At 42.7% G+C, this 19,352-nt stretch overlaps 1 protein-coding gene and 1 pseudogene across 3 annotated transcripts in view; both read left to right on the plus strand.

Moving 5' to 3' along the window:
* The first annotated feature begins 9,691 nt into the window (after positions 1–9,691).
* LOC116418580 lies at positions 9,692–15,152 on the plus strand (annotated as a pseudogene).
* ZNF432 (zinc finger protein 432) overlaps positions 14,220–19,352 on the plus strand; it is a 14,195-nt gene continuing 9,062 nt past the window's right edge. Inside the window, exons 1-2 of one of the 3 annotated variants that reach the window (XM_023182421.2) lie at positions 14,220–15,265; positions 16,905–17,112. In XM_023182421.2, coding sequence (XP_023038189.1) covers positions 17,098–17,112 — 15 coding nt within the window. In that variant the 5' untranslated portion in view covers positions 14,220–15,265; positions 16,905–17,097. The remainder of the gene's footprint in view (positions 15,266–16,904; positions 17,113–19,352) is intronic. The other 2 variants (XM_023182422.2, XM_023182423.2) reach the window with 2 other exon arrangements.

Consider the following 19,352-nt stretch of genomic DNA (forward strand, 5'->3'; position numbering starts at 1 on the left):
TTGTAGTACCAGCTACTCGAGAAGATGAATCAGGAGAATTGCTTGAACCCTGGAGGCAGAGGCTGGAGTGACCTGAGATTGTGCCACTGCACTCCAGCCTGGGCGACAGAGTGAGACTCCGTCTCACACACACACATACGCATGCATGAAAGTGAATAGCACCTCCCTCTTGTTTGTTCCTCTTCTGGCTATGTGACATGCCCACTCCCCCTTCACTTCCCACCATCATTTTAACCTTCCCGAGGCTTCCCCAGAGGGTGAGCAGATGGCAGCACCATGTTTCCTGTAAAGCCTGCAAAATTGTGAGCCAATTAAACCTCTTTATACATTAGCCTCAGGTATTTCTTTCTAGCAATGCAATTATGGCCTAATACATTTACACATGAAGTGAATAATATAGCTAAGTTTTAAGCAAGTGTTCACTAGGCATAAGAATATACATCCTGGAGAGAAATCACAGAAGTGTAATATGTGTGGCAAGAATACTACTTAAAGGTCAAAACTTGTGGATCTATAAATAACTCAAAGTGCAGATATGCTTTACAAGTGAAATGAGTGTGGCAAAAACTTTGTAGCAGAGTTCAGTCACTACTTGACATGAGAGTTTATATTGGAAATAAATCATATAAATGTATGTGCTGGAGGCTTTCCCGAGGTATCTGAACTCACTAGACATCAGAATATACATCTTGGACAGGAACCACACAAATGTAACGTGTGTGCTAAGGCTTTTTACCCGAACATCAAAACGGAAACATCAGAGTATTCATACTGGAGAACAGCCTTACAAAATGTAACGAATGTGGTAAGTCTTTTTTAAGAAAAATCAAATGGGCCGGGTGTGGTGGCTCACACCTGTAATCCTAGCACTTTGGGAGGCCAAGGTAGGTGGATCACCTGATGTCAGGAGTTCAAGACCAGCCTGGCCAGCATGGTGAAACCCCATCTCTATTAAAAATACAAAAATTAGCTCGACATGGTGGTTGGCGCCTGTAATCCCAGCTACTTGGGAGGCTGAGGCAGGAGAATCACTTGAACCCGGGAGGTGGAGGTTGCTGTGAGCCAAGATTGCACCAACGTACCCCAGCCTGGGTGACAAGAGCAAGACTCTGTCTCAAAAAAATAAAAAAATCAAATGTTCATGTTTTTGGAGTTTGAGAGAATTTATACAGGAGAAAAGCCAAATGATCGTGCTTAACATGGAAGGACCTCTAATCAGTCGTGTGTCTTCAGGCTTCACCAAATTATTCATGCTGGATAGAAACCTTGCAAATGTAATTAACATGGTAAAATTTTAAACCATTTCTCAACAGATTCCACATTAGGTAAACCATACTATGGATAACTAAGTCTGCTTCTCCATCCAGGATTAACCTGGAATGATACCTACTGTAAAATAACTACAAGACAAAATTTGTCAAAACCCAGGTAATATGTACATCAAAGGAGCAAGAACATGGGTGCACATGGCTAATTCAGTATCTAAGATAATTGTATTCACTTTGACATTTCTTAAAAAGGCTAGTTAACTATTTGTGACCTTCATCCTAAAGTATGAAGTCTTGCCTTTCCTACACATTCTTCATTGTGGCCTCTGGGAATAAATCAGATGAGAGGGCTACTTCATTAGGTGTGGTTCCTTCATATCCATGTTTTCTGGAAGATTAAGGTCACTGTACTGTGGTGAGTTAAGCAGCATGGAGTATGGTGGAGAATAATGTAAATTTACAACGTAAGTCACTGAGCTTGTGTTCACAGTGTCCTTTGACAGAGTTACTTTGGGATATGGGAAACATATGGAGTACTTTCACGACCCTAAAAATCTGTGCTCCACCTAGATTTGTACATTCTTTTCACTTCTGTCACTTGTTGCTTCACATGTTTTGCAGCTGGTTTTAAGGTTTTGCACACAAGATTCTCAAATCATATTTGTATGTAACCGCCCTGTCACTCAGGCTGGAGTGCAATAGTGATAAGGTCAACTTTTGGAGCCCATCTGCAAATTTCCTAGGATTCTTAGAGTAGCTTCCTAGCTTTTCCTTAATTGCTGTGTATCAGCTATAGAGAAGGGGACCTGCAATAGGACTGGCCGTTCGTCTCCTGCTACTTACCTAAGGTATAGCAAGGCTGGAGGGAGACTGGAATATGGTGTTCCTCTCCGAGTGTTAGGGGGACTTAGTAGGGTCCCCGGTGTTTGCTCCTGGGTTTTAGCCTCAGGAGAACTTGGTAAGGGGATGATAGGGATGGTCGCTGTTCATCCTTAGAGACAAGTGGCTCTTGTAAAAGGGGGTCATCTGATTGGGCACAGTGACTCATGGTTGTAATCCAGCACTTGGGAGGCCGAGGCAGGCGGATCACCTGAGGTTGGGAGTTCAAGACAAGCCTGACCAACATGGAGAAACCCCATCTCTACTAAAAAGGCAAAATTAGCTAGGCATGGTGGTGTGTGCCTGTAATCCCAGCTACTTGGGCGGCTGAGGCAGGAGAATTGCTTGAACCTGGGAGGTGGAGGTTGCGGTGATCTGAGATCAAGCCATTGCACTCCAGACTGGGCGACAAGAGTGAACCTCTATCTCAAAAAACAAAAAAAAAAGGGGGGGGGGGAGGTCATCTATATCATCTGTAATACCTAATTCTACCTTAGAACTTTCCTTTGGTTGGAGAGGGAGTTGGGTTCTGGGAGTTTCACAGATTGTTAGGTTTTGGTATAGGGTCATAAAAGCCTGTGCATATGGGATTTCTGACCATTTGCCCTGCCTCTTGCAAAATAGGTCTAATGGCAGGATGGTGTCATAATTAAGGCTGCTAGTGACTGCCCATTGTTCCAGGCTGGGCAGTTCATAATGGGGACAGACAATGTTGCAAAAAAAAAAAAATTACACATTTTGTCTTTAGAGTGTCAGGGTCAAATTTATTTCAACGGTTGAGGATATAGCCAAGCGTGGAATCAGGTGGAATAGGTGGAGAGTTGCCCATAGTGGTCTGGAAAAGAGAAGAGGACTTTGAAAAGTGGAGGGCTCATTAGGTGACCCAAATTTTACCTGGGGCATCCCCCTGGAAAAATTCTGGGCCCAGAGTGGGGTCCCTGGGAGCATCCCCCCTTTAGCGCTCCAACTTAGTCTGTCAGACATCTCTGACCTTAGATGGGTGCTGGCACCGCTTTGGAATGGTTCTCTCCACCACTGAGGACCTGACAAGTTTTTCTATCCCACTTAAAGCAACTCTTTAACCCTCTCAACTTAGGCAATAATAAATTCCCTTTCCTGAATTCCCTCCACCACCATGCACCACACAGACCACCTATGACATGCCCAGACCCTCTGACTTGTATAACCTTTTTTGCATAGTTAGGTGGGTTTTCTGTCCTTGGCCAGTTGAATGAGGGAAGGGAAGAATTTAGCATAAGTAAAAGAAGCTTAAGTCACCTGAAACCTATGAGTTCGCCCTGGACGAGCTACTCCTGCCAACTGTGTCACACATAGGGATTAGGGACTATTACTGAAAAGGATAGAAAAGAGTCTTTTCCCCTTCTGGGCAGGGCAGCCATCCCTGTTCACTCCTTGGCCTTCAGAGACCACCAGAGAGTGGCCCCAGTCAGTTCCCCTCAATTACCAAGGAGCTACTAGGAAACGGCTGCTGAAAGACTGAAAAAGGAGAAAAGGAAAAAAACTCAGAAAAAGAAAAAAAGGAATAGGACTCAGGTTTCTCACCTGAACCAAGCGGTGGCAGTCAGGCACTTCGACACGGAAACCTTTCAGTTTCACCAGAGAATGGCCCTGGCCAGAAACTTGGGAGTTGTCTTCGTGCTTAGGTGCTGTCCACCGAGGGTCCTGAGTTGGACCCAGACAAAAGACTTCGCTGTATGTAAAAGGGGAAAGGAGAAAAAGAAATCCCAAACTTTGAACCTACCTTCTCTCCTGGCTAGCTCACCAAAATATGTTACCAGTAGAGGGTCTTGACTGCAAGTTGTTCAGGTTCTTGGCATTTTGAACAAAGAATTGAAAAAAATACCCAGCAAAGCAAGGAAAGAATGCAGCATCAAAAGAACGAAAACAGGAATTTACTGAAAATGAAAGTACACTCCACAGTGTGGGAACAAGCTGGAGCAGTGGCCTGGATATAGAATCTTCTTGGGTCCAAATGACTACTGCAGGTTTCCCATTGGCCACTTGGTGGTCTCATGTAAATAAAATGGTGGCCTGCAATCGGTCAACCAATCAGAGGCTGAAGTAAAGTTACAAAGGTCTTTACTTTGTAAAAGTAAAAGCAAAAAGCAATCAATCAGAGGTACTTTTAATTTCCCACCTGCCTCGCAGACAAGGTAGAGGTTTGCAAAGGGAGTAGTCTCTGGTTCTTTTGTTACTTAGGTGTGGAAAGTTAAGGGTTTCCCTTCAACTTAGTTCAAGGAAGTTAGCATGAAACAGCCTTAGGTTTCCTGCCTCCAGACCCTATTCTCCTGCTTCAGGACCGCAGGCCCACGCCACCACGCCTGGTTAATTTTGTATTTTTTGTAGAGATGGGGTTTCGTCATGTTGCCCAGACTGGGAGAAATATATTTTAAGGTATAATTAGCATGTTGTGTTTTAAAACTCCCGGTGATATACTTGCACATTAGCAACAGAGCTCTTGCTTCCACATTATGCAATTTCAGTTCATTATCTTGTATCATTCGAATTATTTCACGGAACTTAAAATGTATGGGACCCTTTACATATTGATAGAGCACATCCTTTTTATCTGTCAGTTCTCTGTACATATTTTTTGCCACACAAATCTAAAAATACCACCTTGATTTATGGAGCCTTCACGTTTTTCATTTAAGTACAAGGGAAGAAATGTAAATCTATAAATTGGGTTAAATGATTTCTAGGAAAGTGTACAATTGTTTTTAAAAAGTATTTTAAAAAGTAAGTTTTGGGCAGGTGTAGTGGCTCGCACCTGTAATCCCAGCACTTTGGGAGACCACGGTGGGAAGATTGCTTGAACCCAGTAGTTTGAGACCAGCCTGGGGAACATGGTGAAACCCCACCTCTATTTAAAAATAAATAAATAGGCCGGGAGCAGTGGCTCACACCTGTAATCTCAGCACTTTGGGAGGCCGAGGCAGGTGGATCACTTGAGGTCAGGAGTTTGAAACCAGCTTGGCCAATATGGCAAAACCCCGTCTCTACTAGAAATATACAGATTAGCTGGAGGTGGTGGCAGGTGCCTGTGATCCCAACTACTCAGGAGGCTGAGGTGGGAGAATCGCTTGAATCCATGAGGTGGAGGTTGCAGTGAGCCAAGATCACGCCACTGCACTCCAGCCTGGGCGACAGGAGCGAAACTACATCTCTAAATAAATAAGTAAATAAATAAAATGGAGCTTTGCTATAGTTGAGAAATTATTATAGAGTACCATGCTTATTATGATAACCTTATGTAGAAATTTTTATAGCTTTTTGAAAAATGGCTTTTTTGTTAACTTACTCAATTTTTATTGTCTTATAAACATTAATTTTCACAATTCAAGTGTAAAAATATTGTAGACAATTTGTCTAAGCAGTATTTTGGAAGCACTTTCAACAATTATATTGTGTAAAGAGTCCTATTTATGCTGGAAGAAAGGACATGTATAAGGTTTTAGCATGAGGAAATTGAGGCTTTGTCAACCTAGAAGTCAGGAGTTTCAAGAGTAAACATTCAGCGTTGGATTAAAGATTCTGAATCTACTTTTTGATTTATTACTGATATCTTTTAAGCCACACCACTTTTTCTATTTTGCCCATTTGGGCAAGTCGATAATAAAGCCTGAGTGCTCCCTTCTTTGGTATATGCTGGAAGTTCAAGACATGCCTGGGTACCTTTACCCTAGCCCTACTCCTTAACCATAGTCAACAACACATTTTCCTGCTCTCACAAGCCACTTTTGAACCAGCTTAGGAAGTCTTCTGCTCTTTCCAGAGTCTCATTATGTGACAAATATGATACTTCACTATGTGACATCATTAGTCCCAGCATCCAAACGTGGGTGGGGTTCCATCCTGTTCTAATGGAGTGGCCCAAGTGCAAATTAACAAAATATGTTTTGGGTTGAATATATAAAGTTTCTACTTTACCTGCCCCGCAAGATATTCCATTATGTATGTTGATTCTTCAGAGCGAACATTAATCTTTTTTTTTTTTTTGAGACAAAGTCTCACTCTGTGGCCCAGGGCTGGAGTGCAGTGGCACGATCTCTGTTCACTGTAACCTCTGTGCCTACCGGGTTCAAGCAATTCTCGTGCCTCAGCCTCCTGTGTAGTTGAGATTACAGGTATGTACCACCACACCAGCTAAATTTTGTATTTTTAGTAAAGAGCGGGTTTTGCCATGTTGGCCAGGATGGTGATCACCAGGATGGTGATCACCAGGATGGTGATCCACCCACCTCAGCCTCCCAAAGTGCTGGGATTACAGACATGAGCCACAACCCTGGCCCATTAATCTTTTTTTTATTATTATTATTATTTTTTAAGACAGAGTCTTGCATTGTTTCTGTTTTACCTAGACAGGCAAGGTAGCGGGCGCCTGTAGTCCCAGCTACTCGGGAGGCTGAGGCAGGAGAATGGCGTGAACCCGGGAGGCGGAGCTTGCAGTGAGCTGAGATCTGGCCACTGCACTCCAGCCTGGACAACAGAGCGAGACTCCGTCTCCAAAAAAAAAAAAAAAAAAAAAGTCCTGGGACCTACTCAGAGAGAATAGCTCAAGTGCAAATTATAAGCATATATTCCCAAAATTGTATCCTGTTTGAATTCATCTAATATGAAAAAACTTGTTATAGGTGGCATTCAACCTTCAGCACTTCATAATGTATTACTAATATTTATTATGAAGTGCCCCAGTGAGGCAGAACTTGCTTTGGTTGATGTAAGGCACATGATTTGTTCCAGGTTACAAAACAAGCAATTACATTTTACTGATTAATACATCCATTATAAATCAATACTAAAATGTAATTTCAGTAGACAAATATGAATCCTACACATGAACACTCTTCTGGTTCTTTTGAATAAAATGCCCTCTGTAATAACTGCTGTCTTTTTAGTTTCCAAGAATAAGACTAATTTTCATTAATCTGATATACAACTATTACTTTTTTTTTTTTTTTTTTTTTTTGTGACAGAGTTTCGCTCTTATTGCCCAGGCTGGAGTGCAATGGCGCCATCTGGGCTCACTGCGACCTCCATCTCCTGGGTTCAAGCGATTCTGATGCCTCTGCCTCCCAAGTAGCTGGGATTACAGGCATGTGCCATGTCCATCTAATTTTGTATTTTTAGTAGAGACGGGAATTTCTCCATGTTGGTCAGTTTGGTCTTGAACTCCTGACCTCAGGTGATCCACCAGCCTCAGCCTCCCAAAGTGCTGGTATTACAGGCATGTGCCACCATGCCTGGCCACAACTATTACTTTTCAAAGTAGAAGGTGACTATCATTCTCCTTACGTGTTTTTGTCTACCATATATGCATTTTTTGTCTACCATATATGCGGATAGGTAACCTATCATTCTACTCCAATGAAAATCTCATTCTCTCAATGTTCTGGTCTGCTATTCATGTAACATGGTCATCCTGCAGAGCAATCCTTTCCTTTAATCAATAAAGATCCTCTGCCAATAAAAGAGAAGGTGCCCTGACAACATGAGGCATGATAATTTGGAAAATAGTTGTATGTCTGTTATCTGCTACTTCCCATGCTCTCAAGTTTATACCATATTGTATCTTTTTTTGTTTGTTTTGTTTTTGGTAGAGACAGGGTTTTGTCATGTTGCCCTGGCTGGTCTTGAACTCCTGGGCTCAAGCGATCTTCTCGCCCCAGCCTCCCTAGGACTACAGGCATGCATCACCATGCCCAGCTAATTTTTTTTTTTTTCTTCAGATAGAGTTTTGCTCTTTTTGCCCGGGCTGGAGTGCAATGGCATGATCTTGGCTCACTGCAACCTCTGCCTCCCGGGTTCAAGCAAATCTCCTGCCTCAGTCCCTAAGTAGCTGGGATTACAGGCACATACTACCACACCTGGCTAATTTTTGTATTTTTAATAAGGACGGGGTTTCACCATGTTTTCCAGGCTGGTCTCGAACTCCTGGCCTCTCAGGTGATCTGCCTGTCTTGGCCTCCCAAAGTGCTGGGATTACAGTCACGAGCCACTTCACCTGGCCCATACTGTATCTTAAAACATATTGCAAAGTAGGTACATAGTGCACTGGTAACCACTTCATCCCACTGCACCTTGAGCTGCAATTTCTACTTATTTGCTAACTATGTCTGTTTGAAAACCCAAAGAATCAATTTTGACCGCTAAATTTTGTATTTCTTCATTAATTACATAGCCAGTGAGTGTTCTTTTTCTTGGGGGGAAAAAAAGCATCAATTATTGGCTTATATGATATTTAAAAAAATGGTAGAATCTGCCATTTAAACCATTTGATGCTGTTGTTTTTATTTGTGAAAGACTGTTATAAATATATCTCTTTCTTCTAGGGATAGATTTCTGTTTAGGCTTCCTATCATTGCTGGGGTCAATATTGATAAGGTAGATTTTCCTATTTCTTCATCATCACTTCTAAATTAATTTGCATTTAATTGTACAAATGAGTTCAGTGACATCTAATGTGAATTATTGACATCAAGTACTTTTTCTTTTCTTTTTTTTTTTTTTTTGAGACAGAGCCTTATTCTGTCTCTTAGGCTGCAGCGTAGTGCTGTGATCTAGGCTCACTGCAACCTCTGCCTCCTGAGTTCAAGCGATTCTCCTGCCTCAGCCTTCTAAACACCCAGGATTATAGATGCACGCTACCACACTGGCTAATTTTTGTATTTTCAGTAGAGATGGTGTTTCACCACGTTGGCCAGGCTGACCTCGATTCCTGACTTCACATGATCCACCACCTTGGCTTCCCAAAGTGCTGAGATTACAGGCGTCAGCCACCATGCCTGGTCCAAGGCTACAGTTCGGTTGGGTTTTTGTAGAAGCGGCATTGGGACATAGGTTTACATCTATTCTAACATTTAAGAGATTAGATCACTTTTCCTGTTTTTTTAGTTTATCTTATACTTGCTTTGTTTTTATTCTATATGATTTTTGTGAAGGTATTGTTGGCATACATTAGCATTGCCTTAAAGGATTCCGTTGTGTGGATATCACTGAGTCATTTTACTATTGATGGGCGTGTGGATGGTCTATAGTTTGGGGTATTATGACTAGTGCTGGTATATACATTCTTGAATTAATCTTTTGGTGGTGTATATATATAGATATCGATATAGATAGAAATTTATTTGGGGTATATTTGTAAGAGTGTAATTGTTGAGACCTAGGTTTGTATAGGTTTGTATCTCTTCAGCTTATGTAGGTACTACCAAAGAGTTTTCCAAAATATTTGTGCCATTTTTAACACCCCTTGGTATGAAGTGCCTGATTTACCCACATCTTTTCCAAAACTTGATATTTCCTACCATTTTTATTATAGATTTCTGGTTGGTGTACAATGATATTAGGTAGTAGTGTTATTTGAATTCTCACAATTAATAAGGACATTGAACATTTTCTCTAAATTATTAATTGAATAATGTTTTTGAAGCTTCTATTGGAATGTTTTGACTATAATTTACTCTATTGTGTGAATCTGGGTTTTTTTCTTTTTTTTTTTTGAGACGGAGTCTCGCTCTGTCACCCAGGCTGGAGTGCAGGGGCCGGATCTCAGCTCACTGCAAGCTCCGCCCCCCGGGTTTACGCCATTCTCCTGCCTCAGCCTCCCAAGTAGCTGGGACTACAGGCGCCTGCCACCTCGCCCGGCTAGTTTTTTGTATTTTTTAGTAGAGACGGGGTTTCACCGTATTAGCCAGGATGGTCTCGATCTCCTGACCTCGTAATCCGCCCGTCTCGGCCTCCCAAAGTGCTGGGATTACAGGCTTGAGCCACCACGCCCGGCCGAATCTGTGCTTTTTTATGGTACATACATCTCTTCCAAACCTCTCGTGTGTGTGTGTGTGTGTGTGTGTGTGTGGTGTGTCTTTTAGGAGTGCCAGCTCTTAATTTTACTATGGCCTAATTTGTCATCTTTCCTATATTATTAATGTGTTTTGTGTGACTTGAGAAACATTTTGTTATTCTAAAACCACAAAAATACTATTATTGTTTTTCTAAAAATTGTATCACTTACCATGAAAATTTAGATCAGCAATTCATTCAGAAGTAATTTGTTCTATAGTGTTGGTAGCGGTTGAGGTTATGTCTTTTTTCCATTATAACTACCTCATCAGTTTATTCATAAAATGTTAGATGATGCTTTTTTTCTGTTTGCTGTCACTTGTCATTGCTTCTCCCATGGTTAACACCACCTCATCCTTAGTGCTGACTTCGATGAAGTACCCTGGTAATTCTTTCCATTTCTAAGTGCACCTGGCTATCCTCACCGGAGCACACAGTGAAAGTTACTGTTAATGACAAGAATCTTCAATAAGGCTGTTTTCTCATAAGAATGATTGTTACCATCCTTAAAGGAACATGTGCTGAATGAAAGAAAAGATTCCAGTGATGTGGCAATAAGGATAATCTTATCACAGACGAGAGTTGAAATCCTAGGCAACTTCTCTCGTTTGCCATTATCTATTTCTTTCTTACACAAGATCCAGGTTGAGGTCCACAGATGTGAGTCTCAAGCACTTGATTATTGGAAACCCCATGTTTCTTCTCTCAAAAGGAGTTCCCCAATGTCAGCTTTTGGATTGATACATTTCTTCAGTGGTTTTGGATGTGAACATACTTTCTATGTAGAAAGAGTGGACAGGACTATGTCAATTGGCACCACCTGCCTCTTGAGTGTCTTCCAGACCTTAAGGATCAGCCCCATGAACTCCAGGTGGAAGGATCTTAAACGCTGCAAAATACATTGGATACTCCATTCCCATCTGCTAGATCCTGTACATTGTAGTAAATTTTTCCCATGTATCTGGTTGTCACATACAGCGACAAAAACATCACAAAGAAGAGATTTTGGTTACTGTTCTACTCTAGGTTTTAACAAAATTATAGACCCATTGTATGCAGCATTATTTGTATTCCCTGAAGTTTTATTTTCTGTGCTCATAATCTTGTCCAGTGGCTCCAGGATTTTCATTTTGTACAGGCACAAGCAGTAAGTCCAACACATTCACAGGAATAATGTTTCCTCCAGATCCTCCGAGTCCAGAGTCACCCAGAGTATCCTGTCCTGGTGAGCACCTTTGTGTCTTTTCATATCCTCTCCTCCTACATTCATGTTTGTATTGCTCGATTTCATAATCCCAGGTGGTGGCTGATGAACACTGTTGCCCTCATTTCTGTGTGTTTTCCAAGTGTCAGCCCCTTTGTTGTCATGAGCTGTGACTCCACTGTATCCAGGCTCTGCTTTGTCTGGATCAGAAATACAAATTCTCCTCATCTTATCATAAATAAGTAAACTGCATGTTTTTGCACAACATTCAGTTGTTTACACATTCATTATCCTTGGAACATCAATACAGAAACTTACGGAGGAGCCACATTTCTTTCTATTGTAGTCTCAGGATTTTCTTCAGCTGGTTAATGTGGCATCTATGTGGGGATAGCAACGGTGAACAAATCAGGTTATCTTCATCCTGATGCATAGTATCCAATTGATAGAAATCTTAATTAAATATTGCTTCATTAGGGAGGCTGCGGGGGCGGGGGGGATGGATCACTTGAGGTCAGGAGTTCAAGACCAGCCTGGCCAACATGGTGAAACCCCGTCTCTACAAAATATTCAAAAGTTAGTCAGGCGTGATGGCACGCGCTTGTAATCCCAGCTACTAGGGAGGCTGAGGCAGGAGAATCTCTTTAACCCAGGAGGCAGAGGTTGCAGTGAGCTGAGATCATGCCACTGCATGCCAGCCTGGGTGACAGAAACTTCCATAGTTCCTGAAAGTGACCAGAGGTGTGATTCAAAATAAGATTGATAGATAGATAGGCTGGGCATGGTGGCTCACACCTGTACTCCCAGCATTTTGGGAGGCAGAGGCGAGTGGATTACCTGAGGTCAGGAGTTCACGACCAGCCTAGCCAACATGGTGAAACCCTGTCTCTACAAAAAATATAAGAATTAGTTGGGCATGATGGTAGGTGCCTATAATCTCAGCTACTCGGGAGGCTGAGGCGGAAGAATCACTTGAACATGGGAGGCGGAGGTTGCAGTGAGCTGAGATCGCGCCATTGCACTCCAGCCTGGGCGACAGACTGAGACTCTGTCTCAAAAAAAAAAAAAAAAAAGGTTGAGACGGAGTCTTGCTTAGACACCCAGGCTGGAGTGCAGTGGCGTGATCTCGGCTTACTGCAAGCTCCCCCTCCCGGATTCATGCCATTCTCCTGCCTCAGCCTCCTGAGTAGCTGGGACTACAGGCGTCGGCCACCACACCCGGCTAATTTTTTTTTTTTTTTTTTGTATTTTTAGTAGAGACGGGGTTTCACCATGTTAGCTAGAATGGTCTCGATCTCCTGACCTCGTGATTACAAGCGTGAGCCACCGCGCCCAGCAATCCCTAACTATTCTTTTTAAAAGGTGGATTTACTACTCTCTAGATCGCAATAAATGTAAGTGTTTAGGGTATATTCTTGGAAGAATTAATTGATCTATATTAAAATGGAGAAGAATGTAAGTTGTTGGGGCAGGTAGGGCCATGAGAGAGATCAGCACAAGACCAGCAGGTGGGGCACTGCATAGGTAGAGGAGGAAGATATGAAAAGACTCACAGGTGAGGCATCCTAGAGGGGATGTGGAGAAAAAGTAATTATTATGAGAGGTTCTGAAGTGTTTTGCTCTTGAGTGCCCTGTTATCTCTGTCCCTGTCACTCTTACAGTATCTTCAAAAAAGGCCACGTGTCACTGAGGTTTTTCTGTAAAAGTAAATTCTTTTGGAAATATCTGAGGGGATTTGAGCTTTATATCTGTACTTAGGTTAGGCAAAATCTAATTTTATGGAGAAGGCCAAGATGAATACAGAGGAGATACTGGTAGGTTAAACCCCTAGGAATTAGAACAAATTTCTGGGAAATCTTCAGCATTTCGAGGCTGCGGAAGTTATGTGGTAAAGGCAAGATCTTCGAGCGGAGAACCAGGCCCAGCTAAAGCTGAGTTATATGTGAAATAAACAGAGTTTTCCCAAAGAATATCTTTTATAAGATGAGAGAAAGGAGATGAAGTAGAAGAGAGACTGAGTTGGTCCTTCAGGATCGGAATCTGATAGATTGGACACTAGAGGAAGTTTAATGTAACTTTTTTGTGCTATCTAGATCTAGTTTTTAGGCCCTGGCTAGAGGCCAGTTAGTTCCTTTTCTAGAGTGGCCAATTAAGTTCAAAACACCGGCCACAAGTGAGCTTTACCTTGTGGTATTTACCTTGCCCTAATCCTATCCCCATATCCTCTGCTCCAAGGTAGCCTTGAAAAGCAACCACCTTTTAACAACAGTAACAGTGAATATCTGCACCCTAGCAGAATATCTGCACTTGAGGAGGTAGAAATGGCTCTGAAAATGGCAGAAATGGCTCTGAAACACCCAGAAGCCTCCATCCCCACAGAATTTTCACTACTAAACGTGTTGCAGCCTGCTGAATAGGTATATTCTCATAGTATTTCTCTATTTGACTTGACTCAGCTTTATCTGTGTGAACACTCCTACCCATAGGGGACTTGTCAAAAACAATCAGTGGCAATTTTTTAACACTAGAGTGTTTAGAGGAGTGACAGTGTGTGTGTGTGTGACAGATGGAAGTAATAAGAGGGTACGGGGGAAGGGGCCATAGGCATAAGATGATGGAACAGAGCCTGGAGTGTGGGGTATAGAGAGTGTAGGGGAAGGGAGAAGGCAGACAGGTAAAAGGAAAAAGAATGTTAACTGTTGTTCAGCCTCAAGACTGACATGATGAAAATAGCTTTATTATGGTTTTTGTAAATTAGAACACATGCTTTATTATTAAAAAGAAAACACACAATTGAAAATGTTGATATTTTCATCTTTGCTTCTTTCTTCTAAAAAAAGTCACAAGGTATAACTATGGTAATAATTCTGTAGATATATGGACAATTTTAAAAAATAGTATTTTTTCATTGCAAAATATTCATTAGTGTCATATCATAGGCAGATCTCCAACTCCAGAATAATTCCCATGGTTATATTACGTTACATGGCAAAAAGGACTCTGCACTGTAATTACTAATCAGCAGCCTTTAGCATTGGGAAGTTATTCTGGATTGCCCAAGCACTTAATAATAGGAGAAACCGGAGAGATGCAATAGTCAGAGGTTTCAAATATGAAAGGTATTTGACAATACTATTGTTGGCTTTAAAGATTCCTATCTTTAAAGGGGTGGAGGCAAGGAAACTGTGTGAAGGAAATTAATCTGCCAACAACCTAAATAATTCTAGAAAACGATTCATTACCAGAGTCAAGAACGGAGCCAGGTGGTTTTGTTCTTCTAAAGACGGAAATTCCAAGGGCCAGTTCCACCGCAAGCTTCCCAGAGAGCATTCGTTCTGCCGTACGGACACCGAACTTCCCCTAAGATGGCCGCCCCCACAGTGCTCCCGCCTAACGGCGCGGTTACCTGCAACGCACCGCTCGCTTATTTTTTGTTCTAATCCCGCTTGATTCAGTTTTTATACGGCTACTAAAACGCTTCGCATTTAGAATAGTGATTGAGGTGCCCAGAGGTGACTTTAATTTTCCATTGAGCTGAGACGTCACAGCCATCATGACCGTTAAGAACTGATGCCGTGCCTTTGTGGTAATAATGGGTTCCGGCCTTTGAGAATTTTGCGCCGTTCACTATCCCCTGCAAGGAGAAGGTCAATTTATTCTGTTCCCCGTCTGTTCAGAGGACTTTACCCATATGCCGTATCTGTCTGTGTGAACTCAAGCCTCTCATAATCTCTCCATTTTCTGCCAGGGCTGAGGTGTCTGGAAATCGGACAGTTTTAAGAGGCTTCTGTCCACCGCGTCTCGCGGCTGCTGTGCCGTCTGTACGTCACGTACTCAAAGATGGCCGCCCCCAGAGCGGCGAGGCGATTCCGGCGCGGACCCTTCTCCTGAGGAAAAGCCGGAAGGCCGCATTCCGCTCTCCATGGAAACGCGGGTGACCCTCCCTGGAGGTTTAGTGGGGAGGGAGCTGGGCGAGGGACCCAGAAGTGGAAGAAGTTTAGCGAAGTAAGTTCAGTCTTTAAGAGGTCGCAGCGATTCCAGGGAGAGTCAGGTCAGTGTGTGGGTCAGGACGTGGAAACGCGGTGGGAGGGAGCATTCTGAGGGCGTCTGCGTTGTTGGTGGCGCTGTACGGTGTAGGTAGCGCGGCGGTGTGGGGGAGGCGGGGGCGGGTGTTTTCTTTTGGAGGGGAGCTGGTAGGAGTCCCTGGTGGGTGTCTGTGATGGCATATCTTTGGGGGTCCCTCATGGAGGCTCTGGTGGTCAGTGATTAAAGGCCTGAGTAGATCTACGGCCAAGAGTCCTGAGGTCAGGGATTGTGGTCCTCGCGGGTCACTCCCCTGTGGGGCTCATGATTGAAAATCGGTGGGGTGGCTTTTTCAACTAATGTGACTTCTGTTTCACATTCTGGATTAATCTGAGGCTCAGTGAGCGAGGAATCATTAAGGGAAGCCAGTGTACGTGTGTATCTACTCCAGGTTTTCGTATTAATCTGGCGGGGTGGTGGCCTTTTGTGTAGAGACAAGTGAAAACTGAAGTCTTTTCACAGGAGCCCTGGCAGGGTCTGTGGGGGGTGTGTGTGTGTGTGTGTGTGTGTGTGTGTGTGTGTTGAGCTCAAACTTTGGCTGCTGAAACAGACTTGATGAACGTTAACATTTCCTAAAAAGTTTCAGGTCCAAGTACTTCCTGCACGATGAGTTTTCTAATCCTCTGGCTTTCCACGACAACCCATGCTCTTGAACCTGCAGAAAATGAAAGTCTTGTTGGGGGGCAGAGAGGGTGCAGATGAATAAGCTTTCTATTTAACAGTATTTTTTTTTTTATTACTGCTGCACAAATTAATAAGAGCCTATTTTTATCCTTCCTCTTGCAAATGTACTGCATATTTTTTATGGGTGTTTTAGGTTTTGTATGTTCATATATAAAAGGCGGCTATTTTCCCAGTATTTATATTTTTGAATTGTTTTCTAAATTTGTATTTATACCTCGTATTCCTTCTCTCTGTCTCCCCCTTTTTTTTGATGTGTTTCTTGTTCTTCATATTGAAGTGTGTATATAAACACTTTTTTTTTTTTTTTTTTTTTTTGAGATGGAGTCCTGCTCTTTTCGCCCAGGCTTGAGTGCAATGGCTGGGCTCACTGCAACCTTTGCCTCCTGTGTTCAAGCCATTCTCCTGCCTCAGTCTCCGAGTAGCTGGGATTACAGGTGCCCGCCACCACACCCGGCTAATTTTTTGTATTTTTAGTAGAGACAGTGTTTCGCCATGTTGACCAGGCTGGTCTTGAACTCCTGACCTCAGGTGATCCGCCCACCTCAACCTCCCAAAGTGCTGGGATTACAGGTGTGAGCCATCATGCCGGACCATATATAAACAGTTTTAAATATATATAAAGACTTTTAAAGAGGTGTGAGGGTAACATTGTATAAAGGAAAAAATGTACAGTTTCTCACCATCCATATGGCGTTATTTAAAAAGCTGATATGAGAATTACCTACTGCTTAGGCATAGTGCTGTGTGACCTTTGTGACCTCCCCTTTCCTCTTCATGTTACTTCCACACTTCACCGAAGAAAGGCATTTGGCGTTCATTGAGGGTCTTGCGTTTCTTTGGTTTGAGAGAACTAAATAAAGAGACAAATATTCAGGGTCGTGTGTTAAGGTGAATGTACCCCTGAAAGTTGTTTTGCTCCTCAGTCTACAGGTCCTGGCTGCCCTGGAAAGAGACAAGAAGTGAATGAAGAAAGAGGAAGATTCCAGGACCTAGATAATGATTTTTGTGGACACTCTTCACTGGTGACTGAGGTTTCTAACTAGAAATTAAAGGCAGATCCAGAGGAGACAAAGACAGAGTATCCCAGGTGCTGGCCATTTCCCACGACAGAAGAAAATGATCAATGCCCAGGTGACTTTTTCTCATTTTATTCTCTTCTTTATTCCATGGTGGATTTGTAGAGACCTGTAAGAAATCATTTCAGAATCTAGAGAGAAATAAACTTTAAATCTAACTCCAACATCATGGTAAAGTAAGATCAGGAATATAGTGTTTATGTGATTCCTACAAAATGACTGATGTTGGAACATAATGCCTGACTAGAAGATCCTTTCCATTACATTAGCTGTCAGTTTGCATCTGATGTCTCTGACAGCCAGTACAAGAAAGTCATGCTAAGTTATATAATATACAGTGACTGTGAGGAAAAAGCAGACAGGTGCCTCAGGAGATCATTATTTCATGGCACTTAGATCTCAAGAAAAATTTGCCATTCTTCCCGGAGGTGATATGGTTTTTTGAACAGTGTTTTGAACTAGTTTTCTAATAAAGGCAGAAGATTTCTTACTTCTGTTTATAACAGGGTTCCTCAGAGACTCCTATAGAAATAGACCAGGCAAACTCAGTGGACACAGTTTTTTCAGGGGACGAAAGCAAGGCCACACACTCAAGTCTTTTGTGTCTTTGTGAGCTTATTTAGGAATAAAATCTAAGTGGCTTAGGAAAATGGAAGGCATGCATAGCTTCCATTTGTCCTGAACAGATGGCTGAACTGGCATTAACTGCAGATTTGGCATTAGGGAGTTGTCTGATAAGGTCTTGAGTTGTTGGGTGCCATGTTTGATAACTTCACCTCATCTCAGAATATACAGAATCCTTCTGCATTTTCACATCCAATTCTTACATATTTTTATTGCTTTCATTTTTTGTAATTACATAAATAACTCATGGATTCCAAAGGGAAAGAAATCTGTTTTTTGTTCGTTTGTTTGTTTTGTTTTTTTGAGATGGAGTCTCACTCTGTTTCCCAGGCTGGAGTGCAGTGGTGTGATCTCGTCTCACTATAACCTCCACCTCCTGGGTTCAAGGGATTCTCATGCCTCAGCTTCCTGAGTAGCTGGGATTACAGGTGCACACCAGCATGCCTGGCTAATTTTTGTATTTTTAGTAGAGAAGGGGTTTCACAACGTTGGTCAGGCTGGTCTCGAACTCCTGACCTCAGGTAATCCACCCACCTCTGCCTCCCAAAGTGCTGGGATTACAGGTGTGAGCCATTGTGCCTGGCCCCACAGGAAAATGAATTCTAATGATAAAGTACACACTGGTTAAAAAAGTAAATTCCCGGGCCGGGCACGGTGGCTCATGCCTGTAATCCCAGCACTTTGGGAGGCCGAGGCAGGTGGATCACCTGAGGTCGGGAGTTCAAGACCAGCCTGACCAAAACCCCGTCTCTACTAAAAACACAAAATTAGACTGGCATGGTGGTGCATGCCTGTAATCCCAGCTACTTGGGAGCCTGAAACAGGAGAATCATTTGAACCCAGGAGGCGGAGGTTGTGGTGAGCCGAGATCATGCCATTGTACTCCAGCCTGGGCAACGAGAGCAAAACTCTGTCTCAAAAAAAAAAAAGTAAATTCCTCATCATAACTTTCTTCCTAATCCCCTTATAGTGCTTCAACAAAGATTTGGTAGCATGTACTTGCTGTCACTGAACTGTGCGCATCTCTGTATGTATGTGTATTTATAAATCTATGTGTTTTATGTATGTGTCTCTCTCTATATAAACACATTTATTATGACTTCCTTTGTTTCAGTGGAATCATATTCCACCTGTTGGTCACCTTAAATCAACTGCATGTGGCCCAGGATAGCTTTGAATGTGGCCCAACACAAATTTGTACATTTTCTTAAAACATTATGAGAATTTTTTGCACTTTTTTTCCAGCTATCATTAGTGTATCTTATGCATGGCCCAACACATTTCTTCTTCCAATGTGGCCCAGGGAAGCCAAAAGATTGGACACCCCTGCCTTAGATGGTATAGTTTTAGAATATAAAGGAATAGCCAGGCGCGGTGGCTCAAGCCTGTAATCCCAGCACTTTGGGAGGCCGAGACGGGCAGATCACGAGGTCAGGAGATTGAGACCATCCTGGCTAACACGGTGAAACCCCGTCTCTACTAAAAATACAAAAATAGCCGGGCGAGGTGGCGGGCGCCTGTAGTCCCAGCTACTCGGGAGGCTGAGGCAGGAGAATGGCGTAAACCCGGGAGGCGGAGCTTGCAGTGAGCTGAGATCTGGCCACTGCACTCCAGTCCCGGCGACTGAGCGAGACTCCGCCTCAAAAAAAAAAAAAAAAAAAAAAAAAAAAA

Source organism: Piliocolobus tephrosceles, chromosome 21 (genome assembly GCF_002776525.5).
Source record: "Piliocolobus tephrosceles isolate RC106 chromosome 21, ASM277652v3, whole genome shotgun sequence".
In the NCBI taxonomy this organism is placed as follows: Eukaryota; Metazoa; Chordata; class Mammalia; order Primates; family Cercopithecidae; genus Piliocolobus; species Piliocolobus tephrosceles.